This window comes from Procambarus clarkii, chromosome 4, assembly GCF_040958095.1.
Source record: "Procambarus clarkii isolate CNS0578487 chromosome 4, FALCON_Pclarkii_2.0, whole genome shotgun sequence".
Taxonomy (NCBI): domain Eukaryota; kingdom Metazoa; phylum Arthropoda; class Malacostraca; order Decapoda; family Cambaridae; genus Procambarus; species Procambarus clarkii.
Window position 1 is genome coordinate 43750782 of NC_091153.1, and position 24892 is coordinate 43775673.

The window sequence follows — 24892 nt, forward strand, 5'->3', positions numbered from 1 at the left end:
TTCGACTGTTTGTACGTGGGTTGTATAGGCTGTTGGGACTGTTGCCGGTTGAGTGCAAGAACAACAGAAACAACAGGTACTCACCTAATTGTACTCATCTAATTGTGCTTGCGGGGGTTGAGTTCTGGCTCTTTGGCCCCGCCTCTCAACTGTCAATCAACAGGTGTACAGGTTCCTGAGCCTACTGGGCTCTGTCATATCTACACTTGAAACTGTGAGGTGTGTGTGTTGGTGTGTGTTGGAGAGAGTGTGTTTAACTGAGTGGTTTGAAAATTATTGTATTGTAGATTATTGTATTGTAGATTATTGTATTGTAGATTATTGTATTTGTGATTATTAATGATATGATATCAATAATCTTAACTTGAATAGGCATTTTCCACTTACATTCAGTCCATTTATAATACAAATTTTCTTTTGTGTAAATACAAATTTTCTTTTATCAGAAAATTGAAATATGTCCTTATTATATTTGGCTATACTTTTCCCCCCTTATTTAGGAAAGTTCAAGTTCTTCTTCCCCTTATTAAAAAAAGTGGAAGTCAATCCCCTTTATTTAGAAAAGATCAGATCCTCCTGTTAATTACTTACACTCTTATCTGTTCTCTCTATTTAAACCTTTTTATATGTATTTAAATAAATTAAATAATTTATCCACTTTATTGAGAATGATGTAAGGCCTTTCAACCTTTATTCTGACCCCTTTCAAGTGTTCTCAGCTCCCATCTGGAGCTCACTCTACCACACTGTCTCAGCTCACACTATAACACTGAGCTCCCTTCTCTCAGCTCACACTACCACACTGAGCTCCCTTCTCTCAGCTCACACTACCACACTGAGCTCCCTTCTCTCAGCTCACACTACCACACTGAGCTCCCTTCTCTCTGCTCACACTGCCACACTGAGCTCCCTTCTCTCAGCTCACACTGCCACACTGAGCTCCCTTCTCTCAGCTCACACCACCACACTGAGCTCCCTTCTCTCAGCTCACACTGCCACACTGAGCTCCCTTCTCTCAGCTCACAATACTACACTGAGCTCCATTCTCTCAGCTCACACCACCACACTGAGCTCCCTTCTCTCAGCTCACACTGCCACACTGAGCTCCCTTCTCTCAGCTCACACTGCCACACTGAGCTCCCTTCTCTCAGCTCACACTGCCACACTGAGCTCCCTTCTCTCAGCTCACACCACCACACTGAGCTCCCTTCTCTCAGCTCACACCACCACACTGAGCTCCCTTCTCTCAGCTCACACCACCACACTGAGCTCCCTTCTCTCAGCTCACACTGCCACACTGAGCTCCCTTCTCTCAGCTCACACTGCCACACTGAGCTCCCTTCTCTCAGCTCACACTGCCACTGAGCTCCCTTCTCTCAGCTCACACCACCACACTGAGCTCCCTTCTCTCAGCTCACACTGCCACTGAGCTCCCTTCTCTCAGCTCACACTGCCACACTGAGCTCCCTTCTCTCAGCTCACACCACCACACTGAGCTCCCTTCTCTCAGCTCACACTGCCACACTGAGCTCCCTTCTCTCAGCTCACACTGCCACACTGAGCTCCCTTCTCTCAGCTCACACTGCCACACTGAGCTCCCTTCTCTCAGCTCACACTGCCACACTGAGCTCCCTTCTCTCAGCTCACACTGCCACACTGAGCTCCCTTCTCTCAGCTCACACTGCCACACTGAGCTCCCTTCTCTCAGCTCACACTGCCACACTGAGCTCCCTTCTCTCAGCTCACACTACCACACTGAGCTCCATTCTCTCAGCTCACACCACCACACTGAGCTCCCTTCTCTCAGCTCACACTGCCACTGAGCTCCCTTCTCTCAGCTCACACCACCACACTGAGCTCCCTTCTCTCAGCTCACACCACCACACTGAGCTCCCTTCTCTCAGCTCACACTGCCACACTGAGCTCCCTTCTCTCAGCTCACACTGCCACACTGAGCTCCCTTCTCTCAGCTCACACTGCCACTGAGCTCCCTTCTCTCAGCTCACACTGCCACTGAGCTCCCTTCTCTCAGCTCACGCCGGAAGGGCCACAGCGATGCTGCAACATTTTACACGGGTTTTGGCATTAATTTTGCACCATGCTGTTACCGTTGGTGATGACGGGTGAGGGGAGGACGAGGGAGAGGGGAGGGGGGGAAGAGGGGAAGGGGAAAGAGGGGAAGGGGGAAGGGAGGAAGGGGAAGAGGGAAGAGGGGAGGGGGAAGAGGGGAAGGGGAAAGAGGGGAAGGGGAAAGAGGGGATGGGGGAAGGGAGGAAGGGGAAGAGGGAAGAGGGAAGAGGGGAGGGGGAAGAGGGGAAGGGGAAAGAGGGGAAGGGGGGAAGGGGGGAAGGGGAAGAGGGAAGAGGGAAGAGGGGAGGGGGAAGAGGGGAGGGGGAAGAGGGAGAGGGAAGAAGACGGGGGGGGGGGGAACTTGGTGGTGAAATGGTACCGAGTTCCACACACCACCAGGAGGGTCCGGGTTCGATTCTCCCCCAAGAGGAGGGGGGGGGGGGGGGAAGAAGAGGGGAAGGGGGTAACAGAAAAGAGTTGGAATAGTAAAGTAAAAGAGTATAAAGCAGCAGAAAAGGATGGATAGAGAATAGGAGAAAAGGAAAAAAAGGATCAACGGGAACAAGAGGGGGTAACAGAGAGGGGGGGGGGGGGTTGCCCAGACGACGTGTCGCTCCCCGTCACAAAACAATGAATATTCAATTAAACTCAGAATCTCAATTGAAAAAGAAAATAATTTAGAAAAGTGAACTCAAACTGAGGTAAAAAGTGAACTCAAACTGAGGTAAAAAGTGAACTCAAACTGAGGTAAAAAGTGAACTCAAACTGAGGTAAAAAGTGAACTCAAACTGAGGTAAAAAGTGAACTCAAACTGAGGTAAAAGTGAACTCAAACTGAGGTAAAAAGTGAACTCAAACTGAGGTAAAAAGTGAACTCAAACTGAGGTAAAAAGTGAACTCAAACTGAGGTAAAAAGTGAACTCAAACTGAGGTAAAAAGTGAACTCAAACTGAGGTAAAAAGTGAACTCAAACTGAGGTAAAAAGGGAGAGAGGGAGGGGAAGGGTACTATCAGGAGAAAAAGAAGATAGGGAGAAGATCGTGCGAGGAAGAGAGTGGTGAGAGAGGTAGAGATCGGTATTACGGGGTTATTCATGCCCGTGCCACCTCTTGGGTGGCTTAATCTTCATCACTCTAGAGCGGAAAAGAGAATGCAAGAAGAGGGTAATTAGAAGAGAAAGAGGAAGAAGATTAAGAAGAGTGGGTAGGGAAGAGGGAGAAAGGTAGAGAGTGAATGAGGTAACCACAATCCACAAGGTTATCTTGAGATGATTTCGGGGCTTTAGTGTCCCCGCGGCCCGGTCCTCGACCAGGCCTCCACCCCCCAGGAAGCAGCCCGTGACAGCTGACTAACACCCAGGTACCTATTTACTGCTAGGTAACAGGGGCATAGGGTGAAAGAAACTCTGCCCATTGTTTCTCGCCGGCACCTGGGATCGAACCCAGGACCACAGGATCACAAGTACAGCGTGCTGTCCGCTCGGCCGACCGGCTCCCTAAGTATAAGTGAGAAACAAGAAAATGTAGCAGAGCAAAAAATAGAGAAAAGAGAGAGAAAAGAGAGAGAAAAGAGAAGAGCGAGGAAATAGGAAACACAAATAGGAAAATAGGGACAAAAGTTAACTACTAACGAGACCCACCAAACTAACCCTCCCCCCCCCCCCAAAGCATGAATATTTAGGTTCGTTAGTTTCGTAATTCATCTTTTAAATCAAATGACGGAATCCCAGTTAGTGTGCGAACATGAGGGATAGAGGGAAGGGAAGGGAAGGGATAGGAGGGAAGGGGAAGGGGGGGAGGCGAGGGACAGGCTGCTCCACGGGGCGAAAATATTGAAAATGTTGCCAGCGCAATTGCAGGGCTGGCGAGGTCCGGCTCCGGCAAACTCGCCAACAATTTTTATTGAACTGCGACGGTTGTGGCCAGCGAGGCCGGCTGTTGCTGCTCGCCGCCATTCTTTCACTTCAAGAAACACTCTTTGAATTACCCGCCGACGCCGGTACCTTGGGACACGCTGAACTAGTCACTTTGTCAGTTCACAAAGGTTCCCGAAGGTTCTATGGGGTTCCCGAACGTTCCCGAAAGTTCTATGGGGTTCCCGATGGTTCTATGGAGTTTTCGAAGGTTCTATGGGGTTTCCGAAGGTTCTATGGAGTTTTCGAAGGTTCTATGGGGTTCCAGAACGTTTCCGAAGGTTCTATGAGATTCCTAAAGGTTCTATGGGGTTTCCAAACGTTCCCGAAGGGTCTAAGCGGTTCCCGAAGGTTCTATGGAGTTTCCGAAGGTTCCCGAAGGTTCTATGGAGTTTCCGAAGGTTCTATGGGGTTCCCGAAGATTCTATGGAGTTTCCGAAGGTTCTATGGGGTTACCGCAGGCGATGGGAGAAGCAAAACAGTTAAATACAGGTCTGACTTGATTGTTTGGTAAAGTGATATAGACATCATCGAGTTTGTTAGTAAAAGCTATACTCAGAGTTCGCTGCTTTTTTGCATTTTTTCTTCAGAAAAAACCTGTAATTGGTCTGGTCGGTAGAGCGACGGCTTCACTTCTTGCAAGGTCGGTGTTCGATTCCCCGATGGTCCATATGGTTGGGCTTCTTTCTTATATCCCAGATTCCTGCACTCATAAATCCCAGCTCCTTGTCCTTGCATCCCAGGTCTTTGTCCTCATATCCCAGCTCCTTGTCCTCATATCCCAGCTCCTTGTCCTCATATCCCAGCTCCTTGTCCTTGCATCCCAGGTCTTTGTCCTCATATCCCAGCTCCTTGTCCTCATATCCCAGCTCCTTGTCCTCATATCCCAGCTCCTTGTCCTCATATCCCAGCTTCTTGTCCTCATATCCCAGCTCCTTGTCCTCATATCCCAGCTGCTTGTCCTCATGTCCCAGCTCCTTGTCCTCATATCCCAGCTCCTTGTCCTCATATCCCAGCTCCTTGTCCTCATATCCCAGCTCCTTGTCCTCATATCCCAGCTCCTTGTCCTCATACCCCAGCTCCTTGTCCTCATACCCCAGCTCCTTGTCCTCATATCCCAGCTCCTTGTCCTCATATCCCTGCTCCTTGTCCTCATATCCCAGCTCCTTGTCCTCATATCCCAGCTCCTTGTCCTCATATCCCTGCTCCTTGTCCTCATATCCCAGCTCACTGTCCTCATATCCCAGCTCCTTGTCCTCATATCCCAGCTCCTTGTCCTCATACCCCAGCTCCTTGTCCTCATACCCCAGCTCCTTGTCCTCATATCCCAGCTCCTTGTCCTCATACCCCAGCTCCTTGTCCTCATAGCCCAGCTCCTTGTCCTCATATCCCTGCTCCTTGTACTCATATCCCAGCTCATTATCCTCAATCCACCTTCCATGTGCTAAGTAATCATACTGGCTTCACACTTTCTCCTCATAATTACCTCACCTTACTTGGGTAGTTCGGTAGTTAGTGAGAACTTTCGAACCAGCACGACACTTTGATAATGCCAATTCAGATTATCAGAACATAGAGAAATGAGGTAAAATGCGTCGAAACAGCCAGCTAATTGTCTGTCAGTCCAAACTAGGCAGTCAGCTGACTGATCAAACTGGCTGCCAATCAACTAGTCACTCAATGTCGTGACTTTTGATTGTGTTTAGTATACATATAAGTAAATGAGTTTGGTATACATACGTGGATATGTTTTGTATATATACAAGTAGAAAAGGTTGGTATTTATACACATGAGTTTCGTATTAATATAAGTAGATGAATTAAGTATTCATACAAGTAGACTCTCAATCAATCACGTGACAAGAAATGTCACGTGACTGTCACATGACAATCACGTGACTGTCACATGACAATAAATCCGCGAGTCCTTCATTGAAAGAACCAGTCAACTAGTCAACGAGGCAGCTAGTCTACTAGCCAGCTGGCTAGTGGACTAGCCAACTGGCTAATCAGCCGTCTAGACTAACATCCAGCTGGGATAAGAACCAGACACTCAGTCAATCATCCAATCGTCAGAAAGTTCCTCAGCCAATTATATACTTCTGGGGGAGTTTTGCTTCATAAAACCAATCACACAAATATTTGAATACCCATGGAAATAAAGTTATCATTATAATTAATGTGATTTTTAATTATTATTATTGTTTATTCAGTTAACAGTTTGCTCTCATATTCTCCCTGTCATCCAGTCATTTAGGCTACTGACTTTTACCGTTCCTGTCATACAGTCAGCCGGTTATTTATGACGTTGGTGTGGGCCGTGCTGGAGGAATGCATCAATTAAGTCCCCCAGCACAGGTTTGGCCTTTTTCGTTTTACGTGAAACCCGGTGCAGGCGAGACTCTTACATTGTCATACCTCTACACACACATTCCTGCACTCTATCACACACTCTCACAGTCTAACACACACTCCCACAGTCTAACACACACTCCTACAGTCTAACACACACTCCCACAGTCTACCACACACTCCTACAGTCTAACACACACTCCCACAGTCTAACACACACTCCCACAGTCTACCACACACTCCCACAGTCTAACACACACTCCCACAGTCTACCACACACTCCCACAGTCTAACACACACTCCCACAGTCTACCACACACTCCTACAGTCTAACACACACTCCCACAGTCTAACACACACTCCCACAGTCTAACACACACTCCTACAGTCTAACACACACTCCCACAGTCTACCACACACTCCTACAGTCTAACACACACTCCCACAGTCTAACACACACTCCTACAGTCTAACACACACTCCTACAGTCTAACACACACTCCCACAGTCTACCACACACTCCTACAGTCTAACACACACTCCTATATCCCAACACACACTCCCACAGTCTAACACACACTCCCACAGTCTAACACACACTCCCACAGTCTAACACACACTCCCACAGTCTAACACACACTCCTACAGTCTAACACACACTCCCACAGTCTAACACACACTCCCACAGACTAACACACACTCCCACAGATGAGTGGCGCTGCCCAATAAACTCGCCCCTCGGGGCAAAATTTAAATTTAAATTTGCAGTAGGCCTAATAACCAATATCTACATAGTACCGTCCCACACACACACACGAACCGTTCCTCTCTCCGTCACAGTGAGTGAGCCTAACACTGTTCCTACGGTGACTACAGTGAGGTTTCCACTACCTACCCTCAAGGTCACAGTGTCCATTCTAATATCTACCCCCAAAGGTAACAGAAGGTTCACAGTATTCACTGTAAGGGTGTAGAGTGTGGTGGCCCACTGTGATGGCCCACTTTGATGGTCCACTGTGAGGACAAAAAATTGATGTAAGGGCATCAACTTGGTCGCTACGTCACCATCTATGTCATCTCTACGACACTATCTACACCATTGTCACTATCACATACTTCTTCTATATTCCCTGTTACACCATTACCTATTACCTTGCTGCCCTTCACTTCACTTCCCCCTTTTCCTTCAAACCATTTACCCAAATATCCTTCCCTTCAACCTCTACGCTTTTCTTCCTCACCCTTACCCTACCCTATCCTCCCTACGTTTTGACCACTTATTCCCCCCAACCTTTACTGCCTCACCCTACCTAAATCCCCTACCTCGCAATCACCCCTCCCCACCCAACTCAAGCCCTTACTACTTTACCCTAATCAATCACCCACCTGCTCCCTACCCCACCCCATCCACTCTTCCCATCTCACCCCCCACCAAACCCCACCTACACGTCCCCCTAACGTATCCACAACCTGAACCCCATCCCCCCACCAACCCTCCCCAACCTTCCCAGTACTCCAAAGTAATGTCCTGTTCGCTTACATTTGGAGGGCAATAACTCCTGTGATGTGCTTTGTTTCTCCCTGATGGTGTTGGGAGTTAATTGTTCCGACATGTTGAGGTCCTTGTTGCCTCTGGTCCCCCAGGGAGGGTACTGGGGGACCTCACTCTGGGCCCCTGGGGAGGTTACTGGGGGAAGGTACTGGGGGACCTCACTCTGGGGGAGGGTACTGGGGGACCTCACTCTGGGGGACGGTACTGGGGGACCTCACTCTGGGGGAGGGTACTCGGGGACCTCACTCTGGGGGAGGGTACTGGGGGACCTCACTCTGGGCCCCTGGGGAGGGTACTGGGGACCTCACTCTGGGGGAAGGTACTGGGCGACCTCACTCTGGGCCCCTGGGGAGGTTATTGGGGGAGGGTACTGGGGGACCTCACTCTGGGGGACGGTACTGGGGGGACCTCACTCTGGGAAGGGTACTGGGGGACCTCACTTTGGGCCCCTGGGGAGGGTACTGAGGACTTTACTCTGGACTACAGTGGAGGCAATTTCACTCTAACCTTCACCATGGGCACTACACTACACCCCACCAGTGGGCCACTATGCTGTATGCACCCTCATTCAGTCCCCCCCTCACTCTGCACCCTTACAGGGGGACCCGTCACCCCACACCCTGTACAGTGGATGCCCTACCCTCTATGCTCCCACAGTTAGACTCCTCACTCTATACACCCACAGTGGGCCACGATGCTCCAGGACTCCACATCTGTCTAAACTGCATGTTGGTTTTATTTACATAAAACATATGATCCCCCCGCTGCCACCATTCGCACGAGAATCGTCGCTGCCACCATTCCCGAGAGCAGCCATAAATAATATCTTCCTTAATATTAAGCTGGATACGCGGTTGCCGGTTGTAAAACAGGGTCGGACATAGCACTAGGCCAGAGGTAAACACAAAGGAAGGGATACCAGTTGTAAACTATGGTGGGTAGGATTTATGCTGTATTCAAGCATGTGCAGGTTCTGTAAACTAAAGGAGGGGAGGGGGGGGGAGGGGGGCTGGAATATCTGTACAAAGTAGGGGGACGGGGTTGGACCATCTCTAAATTACGGATAGGAGTCCTAGAACATCTTAGTAAACTAGTGGGAGGAGGTGGGAACTACTTTATAAACAATAGCCGAGAGTTAATTAATAAACTAGGAGGAAGAAGGACTACTCAGTAAACTCAGAGTGGGTTTGGAACTATTCTCGTTGAATGATTTACTTCTTAACCTGACGTGCTTGTGTCTAGGTCACTTGCGTTTCCCGGTCTGTTCTGTGGAACAGCTTGACTGTATACGCTTGTATACATTTAAAAATGTTATTACTTTTTTTCAGTATCACTTGAACAAGAAAATTTATTTGTTGAACATCATATTGTTTTGTGTGTCCCACTGGAAGACTTGTTTACATCAGTATGGAGGATCGCTGTGTCCTCTGTGGATACATAAAGCTGCCTGTGTCGCTCGAAGAGGATGATACAGCACAATCATTTGTCTTTGTCGGATATGAAAATTGTTATAATACTCCGAAGGATATATTTTCACGACGCTGGATCTTCATTTTTCCTTGTTGACTTTTTGGTTACTGAGTAGTCCTTCCTTCTCCTCCTAGTTTATTTATTAAAATAAATTTATTGAAATGCAGGCGATGAGTCACAATAACGTGGCTGAAGTATGTTGAAGCTGCTGCAGTTCTCATTACTACTATCCCCTACACCTGACTTTCCTCCTCAGCTCTCTCTTGCCTATTTAATGCCTGTCCCTACCTGTCCTCATCACAATCGACTTGAGAATGGTCCAGGACGGACCGAAACGTCGTCGTCCCTTCAATTTCTAGTGTGTGGTCTGGTCAAAAATTTATTTAATATTAGACTCCTATCCGTGATTTAGTAATGTTCCAACCCTTTACTTGGTTACTCTTTGTAATAAGAAAGCGTAGTTTGTAGGGATAAAAGCGTAGTATCTCTACAAAGTTATTCTTAGTTGGTAGGGATACAAAAGTATTTAGTATCCCTACAAACTTTACTGAGTTTATAAGGATACATATAATTGACCTCATCACTCTTACACTTGTTCTATTCGTGTTCATTTGATGTGTTATTACATCATCGTTATATTTAGCGAAGGCTTTCGCTAAGTCTGGGTATATTGTGTCGTTCTTTTGCTTGACTTTGCTTGGGGAGCCGGTCGGCCGAGCGGACAGCACGCGGGACTTGTGATCCTGTGGTCCTGGGTTCGATCCCAGGCGCCGGCGAGAAACAATGGGCAATGTCTTTTTGCCGAGAAACAATGAGAAAGCAATGCCGAGAAACAATGTACTAAATTAGGTACCTGGGTGTTAGTCAGCTGTCACGGGCTGCTTCCTGGGGGTGGAGGCCTGGAAGAGGACCGGGCCGCGGGGACACTAAAAAAGCCCCGAAATCATCTCAAGATAACCTCAAGATAACCTGACTTCTCTAGCATCTAAGATTACGTCATGGTCGTCCAGCAGCTGTGAGAGGCATGAGCGTTCTGCTCTAAGCCAATGTTGGCCAAGGTTGTGAGAGCTGTATTAATTGGTTGTTTTGTCACCTTATATCTTAGCACTCATTTAAAAAGATTTAAATTACAGTGTTAGTGAAATCGGCCTAAAGATTTTTATTCAGTTCCTTTCCTGCCACCTTTGTGAAGCTGATATATTTCAGCTGTTTCTAGATGTTCAGGAATGTTTTCGGTGTTTAGGATTAAGATGATAATTATAGACGCTCGCTGCTATCTTGAGATGATTTCGGGGCTTAGCGTTCCCGCGGCCCGGTCCTCGACCAGGCCTCCTTGTTGTTACATACCCCCAGGAAGCAGCCCGTATCAGCTATCTAACTCCCAGGTACCTATTTATTGCTAGGGAAACAGGGCAATCAGGGTGAAAGAAACTCTACCCCATTTATTTCCGGCTCCACCGGGGATCAAACCCGGAACTTTAGGACTGCGAATCTCAAGCGCTGTCCACTCAGCTATCAGGCCTCTAGTAGGTAGGATAAAGATGGTGAACATTCATGCAGGACTTAACTTTTGACTCCTTAAGTTTGGCTGGCAAGTAAACTAGTCTTCGTCACAATTATCTTTTCATAACTTGGTTAAAGTTGCAGAGTAGCTCCTTCATGTTTCTTAGGAAATAATTTATAATCTGTATATCGTGACTTTTCTAGTAAACTGGTTGTTGAGCCTGTTGATGGTAATTTGTTAAATTAGCATGTGATGGAGTGTGTGTGTTACGGAGAGTTCATTTGTATAGACAGAAATATAAAGAGCTACACCCCCCACAGGAGCCTCACCCTGCTGAAACCACACCCTTCCACAGCCACTCCCCTAACATAGACCTCACCCTACAGAAACCACACCCTTCCAGAGCCACTCCCCTAACATAGACCTCACCCTACAGAAACCACACCCTTCCAGAGCCACTCCCCTAACATAGACCTCACCCTACAGAAACCACACCCTTCAAGAGCCACACCCCTAACAGAAGCCTCACCCTACAGAAACCACACCCTTCCAGAGCCACACCCCTAACAGGAACCTCACCCTACAGAAACCACACCCTTCCAGAGCCACACCCCCCACGAGAGGCAAAGCCCACCTCCATGCAGCGTATCACACTAGACTCTGATTCTATTAAGTTTTCCAATGTGTATGTGTTGGGCGTGCCTCGCCCAGGCCGGCCAAGGGGGCCAGGGTAGGCAGGCCGCCGCGCTCTCACCTCCATGAATACCAAACACAAGCTGGGAACTCAATCGTGGGTTAGAAGCGCAGCGGCAGCTAAAGCTTCCATAAACCACTTACACCAGGGTCATGTCTCCGCGAGGTTACACCTGAGCAAGTGTGCTGAGCCAAGTGTTGGTGTTATGGTGTATGATGTGTGTGTGTGTGTGTGTGTGTGTGTGTGTGTGTGTGTGTGTGTGTGTGTGTGTGTGTGTGTGTGTGTGTGTGTGTGTGGTATTTATTTTATATACTGAATATATTTTTCAACAGACATATTTCGTAGACATATGTATTTCATTGTTCAACAATGAAATTTTGAGCACAACAGACTGGCACGCAACATGGTGGAAGAATATTTCGTCTATTCTCTCTCTCTCTCTCACTCTCTCTCTCTCTCTCTCACTCTCTCTCTCTCTCTCTCTCTCTCTCTCTCTCTCTCTCTCTCTCTCTCTCTCTCTCTCTCTCTCTCTCTCTCTCTCTCTCTCTTTCATCCAATCTCTTAATTTCTCATCCCTTCTATTTTCTTCTTTCATTCTACTACTTTTCTCTTTTCTCTAAATTATACAATCTTCAGTTGCAAATATTTATTTCCAATTTTCTATTATCGTTCATCGCATTCTCCACCATCGCATTTTTCTGCGATCCCTTCACCTAATACACCTCTCCCCCCCCCCTCCCGTCTCTCCTGTCATACTTTGTACCAGATTATCCCTTTCTCAGACTACACCTTCTCACAGACTACCCCTTCACACAGACTACCCCTTCTCACAGACTACCCCTTCTCACAGACTACCCCTTCTCACAGACTACCCCTTCTCACAGACTACCCCTTCTCACAGACTACCCCTTCTCACAGACTACCCCTTCTCACAGACTACCCCTTCTCACAGACTACCCCTTCTCACAGACTACCCCTTCTCACAAACTAACCCCCTTCTACATATTTCAGAATATTCACTTCCTTTCCCCACCCCACACACACAGTAAACCCCTGTTTCCCCAAACCGCCCTATTTTCCCTATTAGAGCTAACCCTCAATTTCCCCCCTGCCCCTATTACACCCCCCTCTTAATTTCCCCGATAATAACACTGTGGGCGCAGACTGTCCGGATTTATGTTATCTTCCGCAGCTTATCAATGCGTTACGCTGTCGCAATGATTAATTACCCACTTTAATATGCATGGAAATCATTTAGTCAAATTTAAGGTTATTTGTAGCCTGACCCCTTAATAACTCCCTTTGGTGGCGTGACCCCTGAAACTTTGCTAAATGGGGTAAATAGGGGGGGGGGGGGTGAGGGAGTTTCAGGTCAAGTCATGGGCAGAAAAATGGGGTTCTATCCCCCTCCCCCCTCCCCCCCCCCCACCCTTCAAGAACAAGGTCCAGACTTCAGAATATTTATTTCCCTATTTTTCCCCACCCCACAGATAGGAAACCCCTGTTTTCCCAAAGCGCCCTATTTTCCCTATTAGAGCTAACCCTCAATTTCCTGACCACCGGCCGCTGGATGTATCCAGTTCCCGTTGGAAATCCTGACTTAAGGTTATCTTGGATAAAGGAACCGCTAGGGATTCCAGGAAAGAATCTTTCTGTTTCCAGCAAGGACCCGAGAGAGTGTTAGAAGGAATCCTTCAGCGGTCAGTGAGAATTCGTAAGGAGTGGAATAGTGGCGATAGACGGAATAAAATAGACGTGATAGACGGAATAAAATAGACGTGATAGACGGAATAGGATCGGGGGGAGGAAAGAGAGGTGGAAGAGGAGAAGGATTAAGACGAAGAAACAGAATGATGGAGTAAATAGTTTTCTATCACTAGAAAAATCTAAGAATCTAAGAATCTAAGAATCATGTGCATGTGACATCTCGGATGTCAAGTGGCATGTGCACCTCTGACGTCATTGGCATACTGGCATGTGCGCATCTAGACATCATGCACACCTTTGATACTACGTGCACATCTCTCGTCACGTGAAGTCACGTCCTTAGACGTGTTGTGGCGGCAGTCTTAACTGACAGTCTTAACTTGATTGTGACAGTGGGAGCAGACATTGATCGTGACGGTGGGAGCAGACATTGATTGTGATGGTGGGAGCAGACATTGATCGTGACGGTGGAAGCAGACATTGATTGTGACGGTGGGAGCAGACATTGATTGTGACGGTGGGAGCAGACATTGATTGTGACGGTGGGAGCAGACATTGATTGTGACGGTGGGAGGAGACATTGATTGTGACGGTGGGAGCAGACATTGATTGTGACGATGGGAGCAGTCGTTGATCGTGACGGTGGGAGCAGACGTTGATTGTGACGGTAGGAGCAGACATTGATTGTGACGGTGGGAGCAGACGTTGATTGTGACGGTGGGAGCAGACGTTGATTGTGACGGTGGGAGCAGACATTGATCGTGACGGTGGGAGCAGACATTGATTGTGACGGTGGGAGCAGACGTTGATTGTGACGGTGGGAGCAGACGTTGATCGTGACGGTGGGAGCAGACATTGATTGTGACGGTGGGAGCAGACATTGATCGTGACGGTGGGAGCAGACATTGATCGTGACGGTGGGAGCAGACATTGATTGTGACGGTGGGAGCAGACATTGATTGTGACGGTGGGAACAGACATTGATTGTGACGGTGGGAACAGACATTGATTGTGACGGTGGGAGCAGACATTGATTGTGATGGTGGGAGCAGACATTGATCGTGACGGTGGGAGCAGACATTGATTGTGACGGTGGGTGCAGACGTTGATCGTGACGGTGGGAGCAGACATTGATCGTGACGGTGGGAGCAGACATTGATCGTGACGGTGGGAGCAGACATTGTGACGGTGGGAGCAGACATTGTGACGGTGGGAGCAGACATTGTGACGGTGGGAGCAGACATTGAGTGTGCACGATAAGAGCAGACATTGATTGTGGTCAGGGGTATGATACTTGTCGAATATAATGACGATGGTGATTGTGGAGTATGATGATAATTGTCGAGAATAATGAGGACGGTGACTCTGGTGAATGATGATTGTGGGGTATGGTGAGGATGGAGATTGTGGAATAAGGATAATAGAGATGTAAAATAAAGAATACATAAGAATACAAAACAGGGAAGAGAAAATACAACCCCTTTTCCCCCCCCCCTTACCTCCTCGCTGTCCACCCCTTTCCCCTATTTGTTTACCCTTTCCCTTCTCCCTCTCCCTTCCCCTCACGTTGCAAAGAAAAAAGTTAACCCCTTCCCTTGCATCTCATTTACCCTTGTTTTGTTAATCAATCGCCATGCCTATTCCTCCTTTTCACGCCAATCCTGCCTCGCTGTGTGACCTGTGCAACCGTTGAACGCACCATTGATGACATGACACGCACCATTGATGACATGACACGGGTGACAGGAGGCTTGACAACTGTTTGCATTGATGCAGCCTTGAAGAGACGCCGCCGGTGGGGTGGGGTTTGGTGTCTGTGGAGGGGGTTGGATGGGAGGGGTGGTGGGAGGGTTTGGGTACTGGAGGGGTGAGGGGGGGGGGTTAGGGTACAAGGGAAGGGGGGGGGGTATGGGGCACGAAGCCCTGGGGACTCTTGAGTTATTTATTAATCCATTATTGACATAATTTATGAACCGTTTTGATTAATCTGAGTAATTTAGTGAGGCTGTATTGCATTGACGATGTTGCTCATATTCACTGCCACATATCAGAGAGGATGTTGCTCATATTCACTGCCACATATCAGAGAGGATGTTGCTCATATTCACTGCCACATATCAGAGAGGATGTTGCTCATATTCACTGCCACATATCAGAGAGGATGTTGCTCAAATTCACTGCCACATATCAGAGAGGATGTTGCTCATATTCACTGCCACATATCAGAGAGGATGTTGCTCATATTCACTGCCACATATCAGAGAGGATGTTGCTCATATTCACTGCCACATATCAGAGAGGATGTTGCTCATATTCACTGCCACATATCAGAGAGGATGTTGCTCATATTCACTGCCACATATCAGAGAGGATGTTGCTCATATTCACTGCCACATATCAGAGAGGATGTTGCTCATATTCACTGCCACATATCAGAGAGCATGTTGCTCATATTCACTGCCACATATCAGAGAGCATGTTGCTCATATTCACTGCCTCACGGAACAATAAGTGCAGGAAAGGCCCAGTGGGGAATAGAGGTGTCATAGCCACAATGAGAGAACATAGTCTGAACATCAAAGATACAATGTTGTTCAACCCCATCCCACCAAATATTAGAGATATTGTCGGAACACATGTGAACATGTTCAAGAGACAATTGAACAAGTACCTGCAGGATTGTAGTCAATTGTATCCACTATAATACACTACTGTAGTGGATTGTATCCACTATGTTGTATGCGAGGTGATGACCCAGTTCCTGGTCACAAAGTTTTGCCACAAGTTTCGGATTGAAACAAATCATAATTATTTATACTGGTGCTTTCAGGTCTTTTGGAGTCAGTAATTTTCTCTCCTATCAGACCTGAATGTTTTAACATTATAGTCTTGACAACATAGATGAGGATACCTAGTATTACGTAGGTCTAATTCAGATAATTTGGCTCTATCGTCTGTGTACAAGGGTGGTTGGTAGTGGTTGCAATGTTGGTGGTTTGTGGTTGCTACAATGGTGGTTGGTGGTGGTAGTTGCAACGGTGGTTCATCAAGATGGGTAATATTAGGGTGAGATAGTGTTCATTGAAAAAAAAATCACTTTATTCTGTGCAGCGAGCAGGTTATACATAATTGCTAATATGAGGTTTATGCTGTCGTTTTTGCAGATATTTTTCATGTGTTTGTAGAGCAGACTTTGAGTCACAGAAAATTATTAATCAGGTGTTTTTGTTTTCGTTTACAGGTAGTCAGTTGCAGTGGAGCAATTGCAGTCGGTGGAGAGTTTAATTACAGGTGTTTAATCTGACACTGAGTGTGTGTGTGTGTGTGTGTGTGTGTGTGAAGGTGTTTTTTTTATGCAACCTTCAGGCTCCTGGAGTCCGTCCTGTTGATGATTGGACTGAATCGTTGGTGTTGACCTGTTCCTGTTGATGACTCTGAGGATCAACGTCCCTGCGGCCCCAACACAACTGATACACAACTGACACTCTACTGATACACAACTGACACTCTACTGATAAACATCTAACACAACTGATACACAACTGATACACAAGTGACACTCTACTGATCAACATCTGACACAACTGATACACAAATGATACACAACTGATACACAAGTGATACACAACTGATACACAAGTGACACTCTACTGATCAACATCTGACACAAATCTGATACACAACTGACACAAATCACACACGACTTACACACCATCTCTACACCTCTATAACCTGAGAAATATTCTGCAATGAATTCTTCACACAAGGGAAAAAATGGAAGCCAAATCATTAATAATGAAACAAGAGAACAAAAAACAAAGAAGGTAGAAGCCAAGACACAACTCAAACAAGAAAATAAAAAAACAAGTAGACCCTAATACACAACTCAAACAAGAGAAGCAACCAGGAAACAAAACAAAAAAACATATCAAACACAATCTAGCATTAAAATTCACACGAACGTCTCTGGTATTGACAAAACAAGTTTTTCTCCCCCACACTTTAAACAACTCTAACTCAAGGAGATTCAAGAGCAATATGTTGAGATCTGTGGAGCCTCGAACGACTACACATGCTTTGTAAATGTTCCCTATTATTATTTGGCAATAATTTCATACGCTTGGGGAGTCTTAAGAGAAAAATGCATAAGTAATTGAAGATAATATAGAGGGTAGCAACACTATTATTGGTAATGAAATACTCGTATAGAGACGAGTTTATGACTGCATCAAGGCCAAATGTGCTGGATTGTGGTTGATTGTGGTGGGTGATACAGGCGTTGAGAAGTGTGGGGGAGGGGTGATGGTTGATGGGGGGGGGGTGAGAGGAGGGGTGGAAGGAAGAGGGGGGGTATGGGGAAAAGGGGAAGGGGGGAAGGGGTAAGGGTTGGGAGAGAGGGAATGAGAGGCAGGAGTGGACGAAATTAAGGGGGGTGGCGACTAATGGTGTGTGTAGGGGAGGGGGGGGGGTGGGTTACGGTATTTGGAACGACCCCACGACTCGACTAGGGAACAGAGGTGGGGTAAACGACTTGACAGTTGAGCCTGACAGTCAAGGGCGTGTGGTGACAAGGAACGACTGACAGACACAACGACAAAAGAAGCACTCTTCGACAAGAGCCAACAGCGACGACAACAACGACCCCAGAGAGCCAGGATGAATAGCAAAGGAGCGGACAGTGGACAATGTTCCACTAATTCATCCTATCTCGTCCCCCTGATACCAGCAGCACCGAGGCTACTGTTATGGAACCGGTTCGAGCTGCCTGGTGTTGATGTCACAGATATCATCAAGGAGAGCTTTGGTTACAGTTGTCATATGTGTGTGTAGCTTATGTCACCTGACCTGTGTACTGGGAGGAGGTGGCACCTGTGTACTGGGACGTGTCGTCTGACGTGTGTACTGGGAGGTGTCACCTGACCTGTGTACTGGGACGTGTCACCTGTGTACTGGGACGTGTCGCCTATGTACTGGGACGTGTCACCTGACTATGTACTGGGACATGTCACTTGACCTGTGTACTGGGACGTGTCACCTGTGTACTGGGACGTGTCGTCTGACGTGTGTACTGGGACGTGTCACCTGTGTACTGGGACGTGTCACCTGTGTACTGGGACGTGTCACCTGTGTACTGGGACGTGTCACCTGTGTACTGGGACGTGTCACCGGTGTACTGGGACGTGTCACCTGTGTACTGGGACGTGTCACCTGTGTACTGGGACGTGTCGTCTGACGTGTGTACTGGGACGTGTCACCTGTGTACTGGGACGTGTCACCTGTGTACTGGGACGTGTCGTCTGACGTGTGTACTGGGACGTGTCACCTGTGTACTGGGACGTGTCACCTGTGTACTGGGACGTGTCACCTGTGTACTGGGACGTGTCGTCTGACGTGTGTACTGGGACGTGTCACCTGTGTACTGGGACGTGTCGTCTGACGTGTGTACTGGGACGTGTCACCTGTGTACTGGGACGTGTCGTCTGACGTGTGTACTGGGACGTGTCACCTGTGTACTGGGACGTGTCGTCTGACGTGTGTACTGGGACGTGTCACCTGTGTACTGGGACGTGTCACCTGTGTACTAGGACGTGTCGTCTGACGTGTGTACTGGGACGTGTCACCTGTGTACTGGGACGTGTCGTCTGACGTGTGTACTGGGACGTGTCACCTGTGTACTGGGACGTGTCGTCTGACGTGTGTACTGGGACGTGTCGTCTGACGTGTATACTGGCACGTGTCACCTGTGTACTGGGACGTGTCACCTGTGTACTGGGTCGTGTCGTCTGACGTGTGTACTGGGACGTGTCACCTGTGTACTGGGACGTGTCACCTGTGTACTGGGACGTGTCACCTGTGTACTGGGACGTGTCACCTGTGTACTGGGACGTGTCACCTGTGTACTGGGACGTGTCGTCTGACGTGTGTACTGGGACGTGTCACCTGTGTACTGGGACGTGTCACCTGTGTACTAGGACGTGTCGTCTGACGTGTGTACTGGCACGTGAAGTACACACAAGGCACGTGAGGTACGTACACGCACGATTCACCGTAACGGTGGGTATACGCTGGACTAGTACGTAGCAACAGGTAGCAACGGGTAGCAACAGGTAGCAACGGGTAGCAACAGGGAGCAACAGGTAGCAACAGGTAGCAACAGGGAGCAACAGGTAGCAACAGGTAGCAACGGGTAGCAACAGGTAGCAACAGGTAGCAACAGGTAGCAACGGGTAGCAACGGGTAGCAACAGGGAGCAACAGGTAGCAACAGGGAGCAACAGGTAGCAACAGGTAGCAACGGGTAGCAACAGGTAGCAACAGGTAGCAACGGGTAGCAACGGGTAACAACAGGTAGCAACAGGGAGCAACAGGTGGCAACGGGTAACAACAGGTAGCAACGGGTAACAACAGGTAGCAACAGGTAGCAACGGGTAACAACAGGTAGCAACAGGTAGCAACGGGTAGCAACAGGTAGCAACAGGGAGCAACGGGTAGCAACAGGGAGCAACAGGGAGCAACAGGTAGCAACGGGTAGCAACAGGGAGCAACAGGTAGCAACGGGTAGCAACAGGTAGCAACGGGTAGCAACAGGTAGCAACGGGTAGCAACGGGTAGCAACAGGGAGCAACAGGTAGCAACAGGTAGCAACGGGTAGCAACAGGTAGCAACGGGTAGCAACAGGGAGCAACGGGTAGCAACAGGTAGCAACAGGTAGCAACGGGTAGCAACAGGTAGCAACGGGTAGCAACAGGTAGCAACAGGGAGCAACAGGTAGCAACGGGTAGCAACAGGTAGCAACGGGTAGCAACGGGTAGCAACAGGGAGCAACAGGTAGCAACGGGTAGCAACGGGTAGCAACAGGTAGCAACAGGTAGCAACGGGTAGCAACAGGTAGCAACGGGTAGCAACAGGGAGCAACAGGTAGCAACAGGTAGCAACAGGTAGCAACAGGGAGCAACAGGGAGCAACAGGTAGCAACGGGTAGCAACAGGTAGCAACAGGTAGCAACAGGTAGCAACGGGTAGCAACAGGTAGCAACAGGTGGCAACGGGTAGCAACAGGTAGCAACAGGGAGCAACAGGTGGCAACGGGTAGCAACAGGGAGCAACAGGTAGCAACAGGGAGCAACAGGTAGCAACGGGTAGCAACGGGTAGCAACAGGTAGCAACGGGTAGCAACAGGTAGCAACGGGTAGCAACGGGTAGCAACGGGTAGCAACAGGGAGCAACAGGTAGCAACGGGTAGCAACAGGTAGCAACAGGGAGCAACAGGTAGCAACGGGTAGCAACAGAAGACTGGGTGGCTAGTTGTTGTGTCTAATGACTGTATTCACCACCTACTCAGTACAAGTCAACGGCAAACAAAGCAAAGTCAAGCAAAACACCCAGTACACACACACACACACACACACACACACACACACACACACACACACACACATCAAAAGACGGAAAAAGGATAACGCTGATTAGACTCTGAAATGAATACCTACCCAGATACGATACACTAACACATGTGAAAGAGAGAGAGAGAGAGAGAGAGAGAGAGAGAGAGAGAGAGAGAGAGAGAGAGAGAGAGAGAGAGAGAGAGAGAGAGAGAGAGAGAGAGAGAGAGAGAGAGAGAGACTGATCCCAAACAAGCCTTATCCTTGCACTAAAATTAAAAAATCAGCACATTATTAGTGTGTGGAGTACTTATGGTATAAGCAAGCGTCCATTGACGACAACAAAGCATTAAAACACCAGATACTTCTTTTACTGACAGTAGAACACTCATAGATATCGTGGGTAACTTTGGCTGCAGGAGAAATATTCCAAGAAAATATTCTAAGGAAAAATTCCAAGAAAATATTCCCAGTAATAGGCCAGGGTAGCTAGCCGCCACACACAACACAATAACTCTCTATCAATTGAAGAGACGACGACGTTTCGGTCCGTCCTGGACCATTCTCAAGTCGATTGTCTTGAGAATGGTCCAGGACGGACCGAAACGTCGTCGTCTCTTCAATTTCTAGTGTGTGGTCTGGTCAACATACTTCAGCCACGTTATTGTGACTCATCGCCTGCAACTCTCTATCTATCAAGATCATAAATATGACATTTTCCCCCGAAAACCTCGATTTGAAATTTTCGGAAGAGAGGACAATGTGTTGGTAATAATGTAGATTAATACCATCAAGAAGAAAATTTTTGTTTAATTGCATTTTGTCAATGAGCTCTTGTAGGTGAAATGGTTTCTGAACAAAAATATCTACTCCCAATTTAGTATAGCTCAACTGGGACATCTTTATTTTGTTGGTCTCTCAATTTGGTACAATTTCTTGCAGATTTCTTGTTTGCCTGAGTTTACCAACCATAGTAGTTAAGCTAGTTATACGTTTATTACAAAACAAAGCCTTATTCTAATCTCCAAAGAATGACGGGATATTTTGAACCTTGCATTACTGTGGAACTGTTCCAACTTATTGACATTACAATGCAAGGCTTTCGCAGCTGTATTTCTACCCATGCAAAGACCTGCAACTTCATTTAGACTCCCAACCCACACATCTGAAAAGACAAAAATATTGACAGTTTTGGTCCATCGTGGACCATTATCAGTTGGAGTGGACCACACGACTTGAAAATGGTCCAGGACGAAGCAATAATGTTTCCACTTCCTTATTTTTCAGGTGTGTAGGCTTCCTTATTTTCAGGTGTGTAGGCTTCCTTATTTTCAGGTGTGGAGGCTTCCTAATTTTTCAGGTGTGGAGGCTTCCTTATTTTCAGGTGTGTAGGCTTCCTTATTTTCAGGTGTGTAGGCTTCCTTATTTTCAGGTGTGTAGGCTTCCTAATTTTTCAGGTGTGTAGGCTTCCTTATTTTCAGGTGTGTAGGCTTCCTTATTTTCAGGTGTGTAGGCTTCCTAATTTTTCAGGTGTGTAGGCTTCCTTATTTTCAGGTGTGTAGGCTTCCTTATTTTCAGGTGTGTAGGCTTCCTAATTTTTCAGGTGTGTAGGCTTCCTTATTTTCAGGTGTGTAGGCTTCCTTATTTTCAGGTGTGTAGGCTTCCTAATTTTTCAGGTGTGGAGGCTTCCTTATTTTCAGGTGTGTAGGCTTCCTTATTTTCAGGTGTGGAGGCTTCCTTATTTTTCAGGTGTGTAGGCTTCCTAATTTTTCAGGTGTGGGGGCTTCCTTATTTTTCAGGTGTGTAGGCTTCCTAATTTTTCAGGTGTGGAGGCTTCCTTATTTTCAGGTGTGTAGGCTTCCTTATTTTCAGGTGTGTAGGCTTCCTAATTTTTCAGGTGTGTAGGCTTCCTTATTTTCAGGTGTGTAGGCTTCCTTATTTTCAGGTGTGTAGGCTTCCTAATTTTTCAGGTGTGTAGGCTTCCTTATTTTTCAGGTGTGGAGGCTTCCTTATTTTCAGGTGTGTAGGCTTCCTAATTTTTCAGGTGTGGGGGCTTCCTTATTTTCAGGTGTGTTTTTGTGAGTTACTGTCGACGTGTCTTTATTTTCACTAAACTTTATTAGCACATTATGATCAAAACTGATAATAAATTGAAGGAAGTTTTCACCACTGATTAGAAATACATAATTATATTACATAATTATATGTTTTTATAGTAAATACTAATCGATATTTTGTTTTGAAATCTTCTTGACTTGATACCACCCTTTTCGTGTACCTATGGATATTCTAGAACCAAAATATTTTTTGTTATATTATATTGGTATAAAATTTGCTTTGTATCAAGCTAAAATGCTTTGATCAAGCTGATTAAAATGATCAAGATGATCAATGATCAAGATTAAAATGATCAAGCTTTGTATCAAGCTAAAATCCTTTGATCAAGCTGATTAAAATGATCAAGATGATCAATGATCAAGATTAAAATGATCAAGCTTTGTATCAAGCTAAAATTATTCCTTGTTAACATCAAATAAAAATCTTTATTTATAACTGGCTACACATTTATAGCTGAATTAATAAACACAAAATTTACAATACATTATTTACATAAAAGTCAAACTAAAAGTGTTATAGTTTACAACTATTATATTTATATTGTTGAGGGCCATCAACTGGTGATAAGTATTAAAGTAGACTTTATTGATGTCACGTCAAGTAGACTTTATTGATGTCACGTCAAGTAGACTTTATTGATGTCACGTCAAGTAGACTTTATTGATGTCACGTCAAGTAGACTTTATTGATGTCACGTCAAGTAGACTTTATTGATGTCACGTCAAGTAGACTTTATTGATGTCACGTCAAGTAGACTTTATTGATGTCACGTCAAGTAGACTTTATTGATGTCACGTCAAGTAGACTCTATTGATGTCACGTCAAGTAGACTTTATTGATGTCACGTCAAGTAGACTTTATTGATGTCACGTCAAGTAGACTCTATTGATGTCACGTCAAGTAGACTTTATTGATGTCACGTCAATTCAAATCTACTCTTGGCTTTGTTGTAGTTTGTGACGTGTTGTGTTCGATGCTTCATCACGTGTCCTGTCATGTTATGACACATACACGTCATTATCTATATTAAATTGACACGTGATGGGTTTCTGGTAATTTGTCATTAACAAATTTCTAAGTTTCGTCTATGTTGTATTCCTCAGTGATAAGCTTTAATGACAGACTTTAAAATCAATAAGATATCGGCAAAAAAAAAAAATCTTAAATTCTACAAGTTTGTTTTCAAAATCTGCTTCACTATTTAAAGTTTATATTGAAAGAAATTGAACGATTACTTGGACTTTCACCAATTACACAAAATATGTGTTTGCTTGTCTTGTTTTTTCCTTCAACTAGTTTGTTGGTCAGCGTTCTTGCAGGGTCGGCGTTCGATCCTCGATGGTCGAAGTGGTTGGGCTTTCAAGTGGTATATACTGGCTTAGTTCTTTCTATTAGTAATTATCCTTTTTTTGTTTTAATTGTACATTCATGCTTTGTCCTCCTCCCTCCATCCTTCCCTGTGGTTCATTCCTCAACAGTTTCACATTTTAATGAGTATAACAAAATGGTATAACCATTTCAATAACCGATGAATAACAGGGTATTTCCGACTGAAACTCATCTTCTCTGTTGAATACCTAAGCAACACTTCTCTTCGCAGGCCTAGTGAGAGCCCTAAGAGCCCTAAGCCCTAAGGCCGTAGAGCCCTAAGAGGCCCACTCTCTTAAAATTGCCACTCTGGATATGGCAAATGTTTGTGTTAATAAAGAAATCCTCAGTTGCGTACCTTGTGATGGTTTCGGGGCTTAGCGTCCCCGCGGCCCGGTCCTCGACCAGGCCTGCAGCATCAGTGTGGCGACTGATGCTGTACAAAACGGGGAGATGAATTTTAATTAGCGAGGAGCATCCATCACAGGCGTGTGGCAACTGTGTTATGTCAGCCGCCACGGCAACCGTAACACTTGCTCCTTCCCCTTCTCTCCCCACTCTCACCCTTCTTTCTCCTCTCCCCTCTTCCACATTCCATTTCTTTCCCTCCTCTCCCCTCTCACAGCCTTCCGTTGGTCCACTCATATCTCTCTCTTTTCTGTTTCTTTATTGAGTTCTGCCTTTCATGACGGTGGAGGTGGTTGTGGTTGCTGGTGTGGTAGTGGTGTGGTGTGGTGGTTGATGGTGTGGTAGTGTGGTGTGGTGG

General features: G+C 46.6%; 1 protein-coding gene across 1 annotated transcript; it reads right to left on the reverse strand.

Moving 5' to 3' along the window:
• Positions 1–13622: 13622 nt before the first annotated feature.
• On the reverse strand, positions 13623–14483 carry LOC123748960 (uncharacterized). The gene has a single exon (XM_045731078.2). It carries the CDS (start codon positions 14481–14483, stop codon positions 13623–13625), a length of 861 nt encoding a protein of 286 aa, XP_045587034.2.
• Between the last annotated feature and the right edge of the window lie 10409 nt (positions 14484–24892).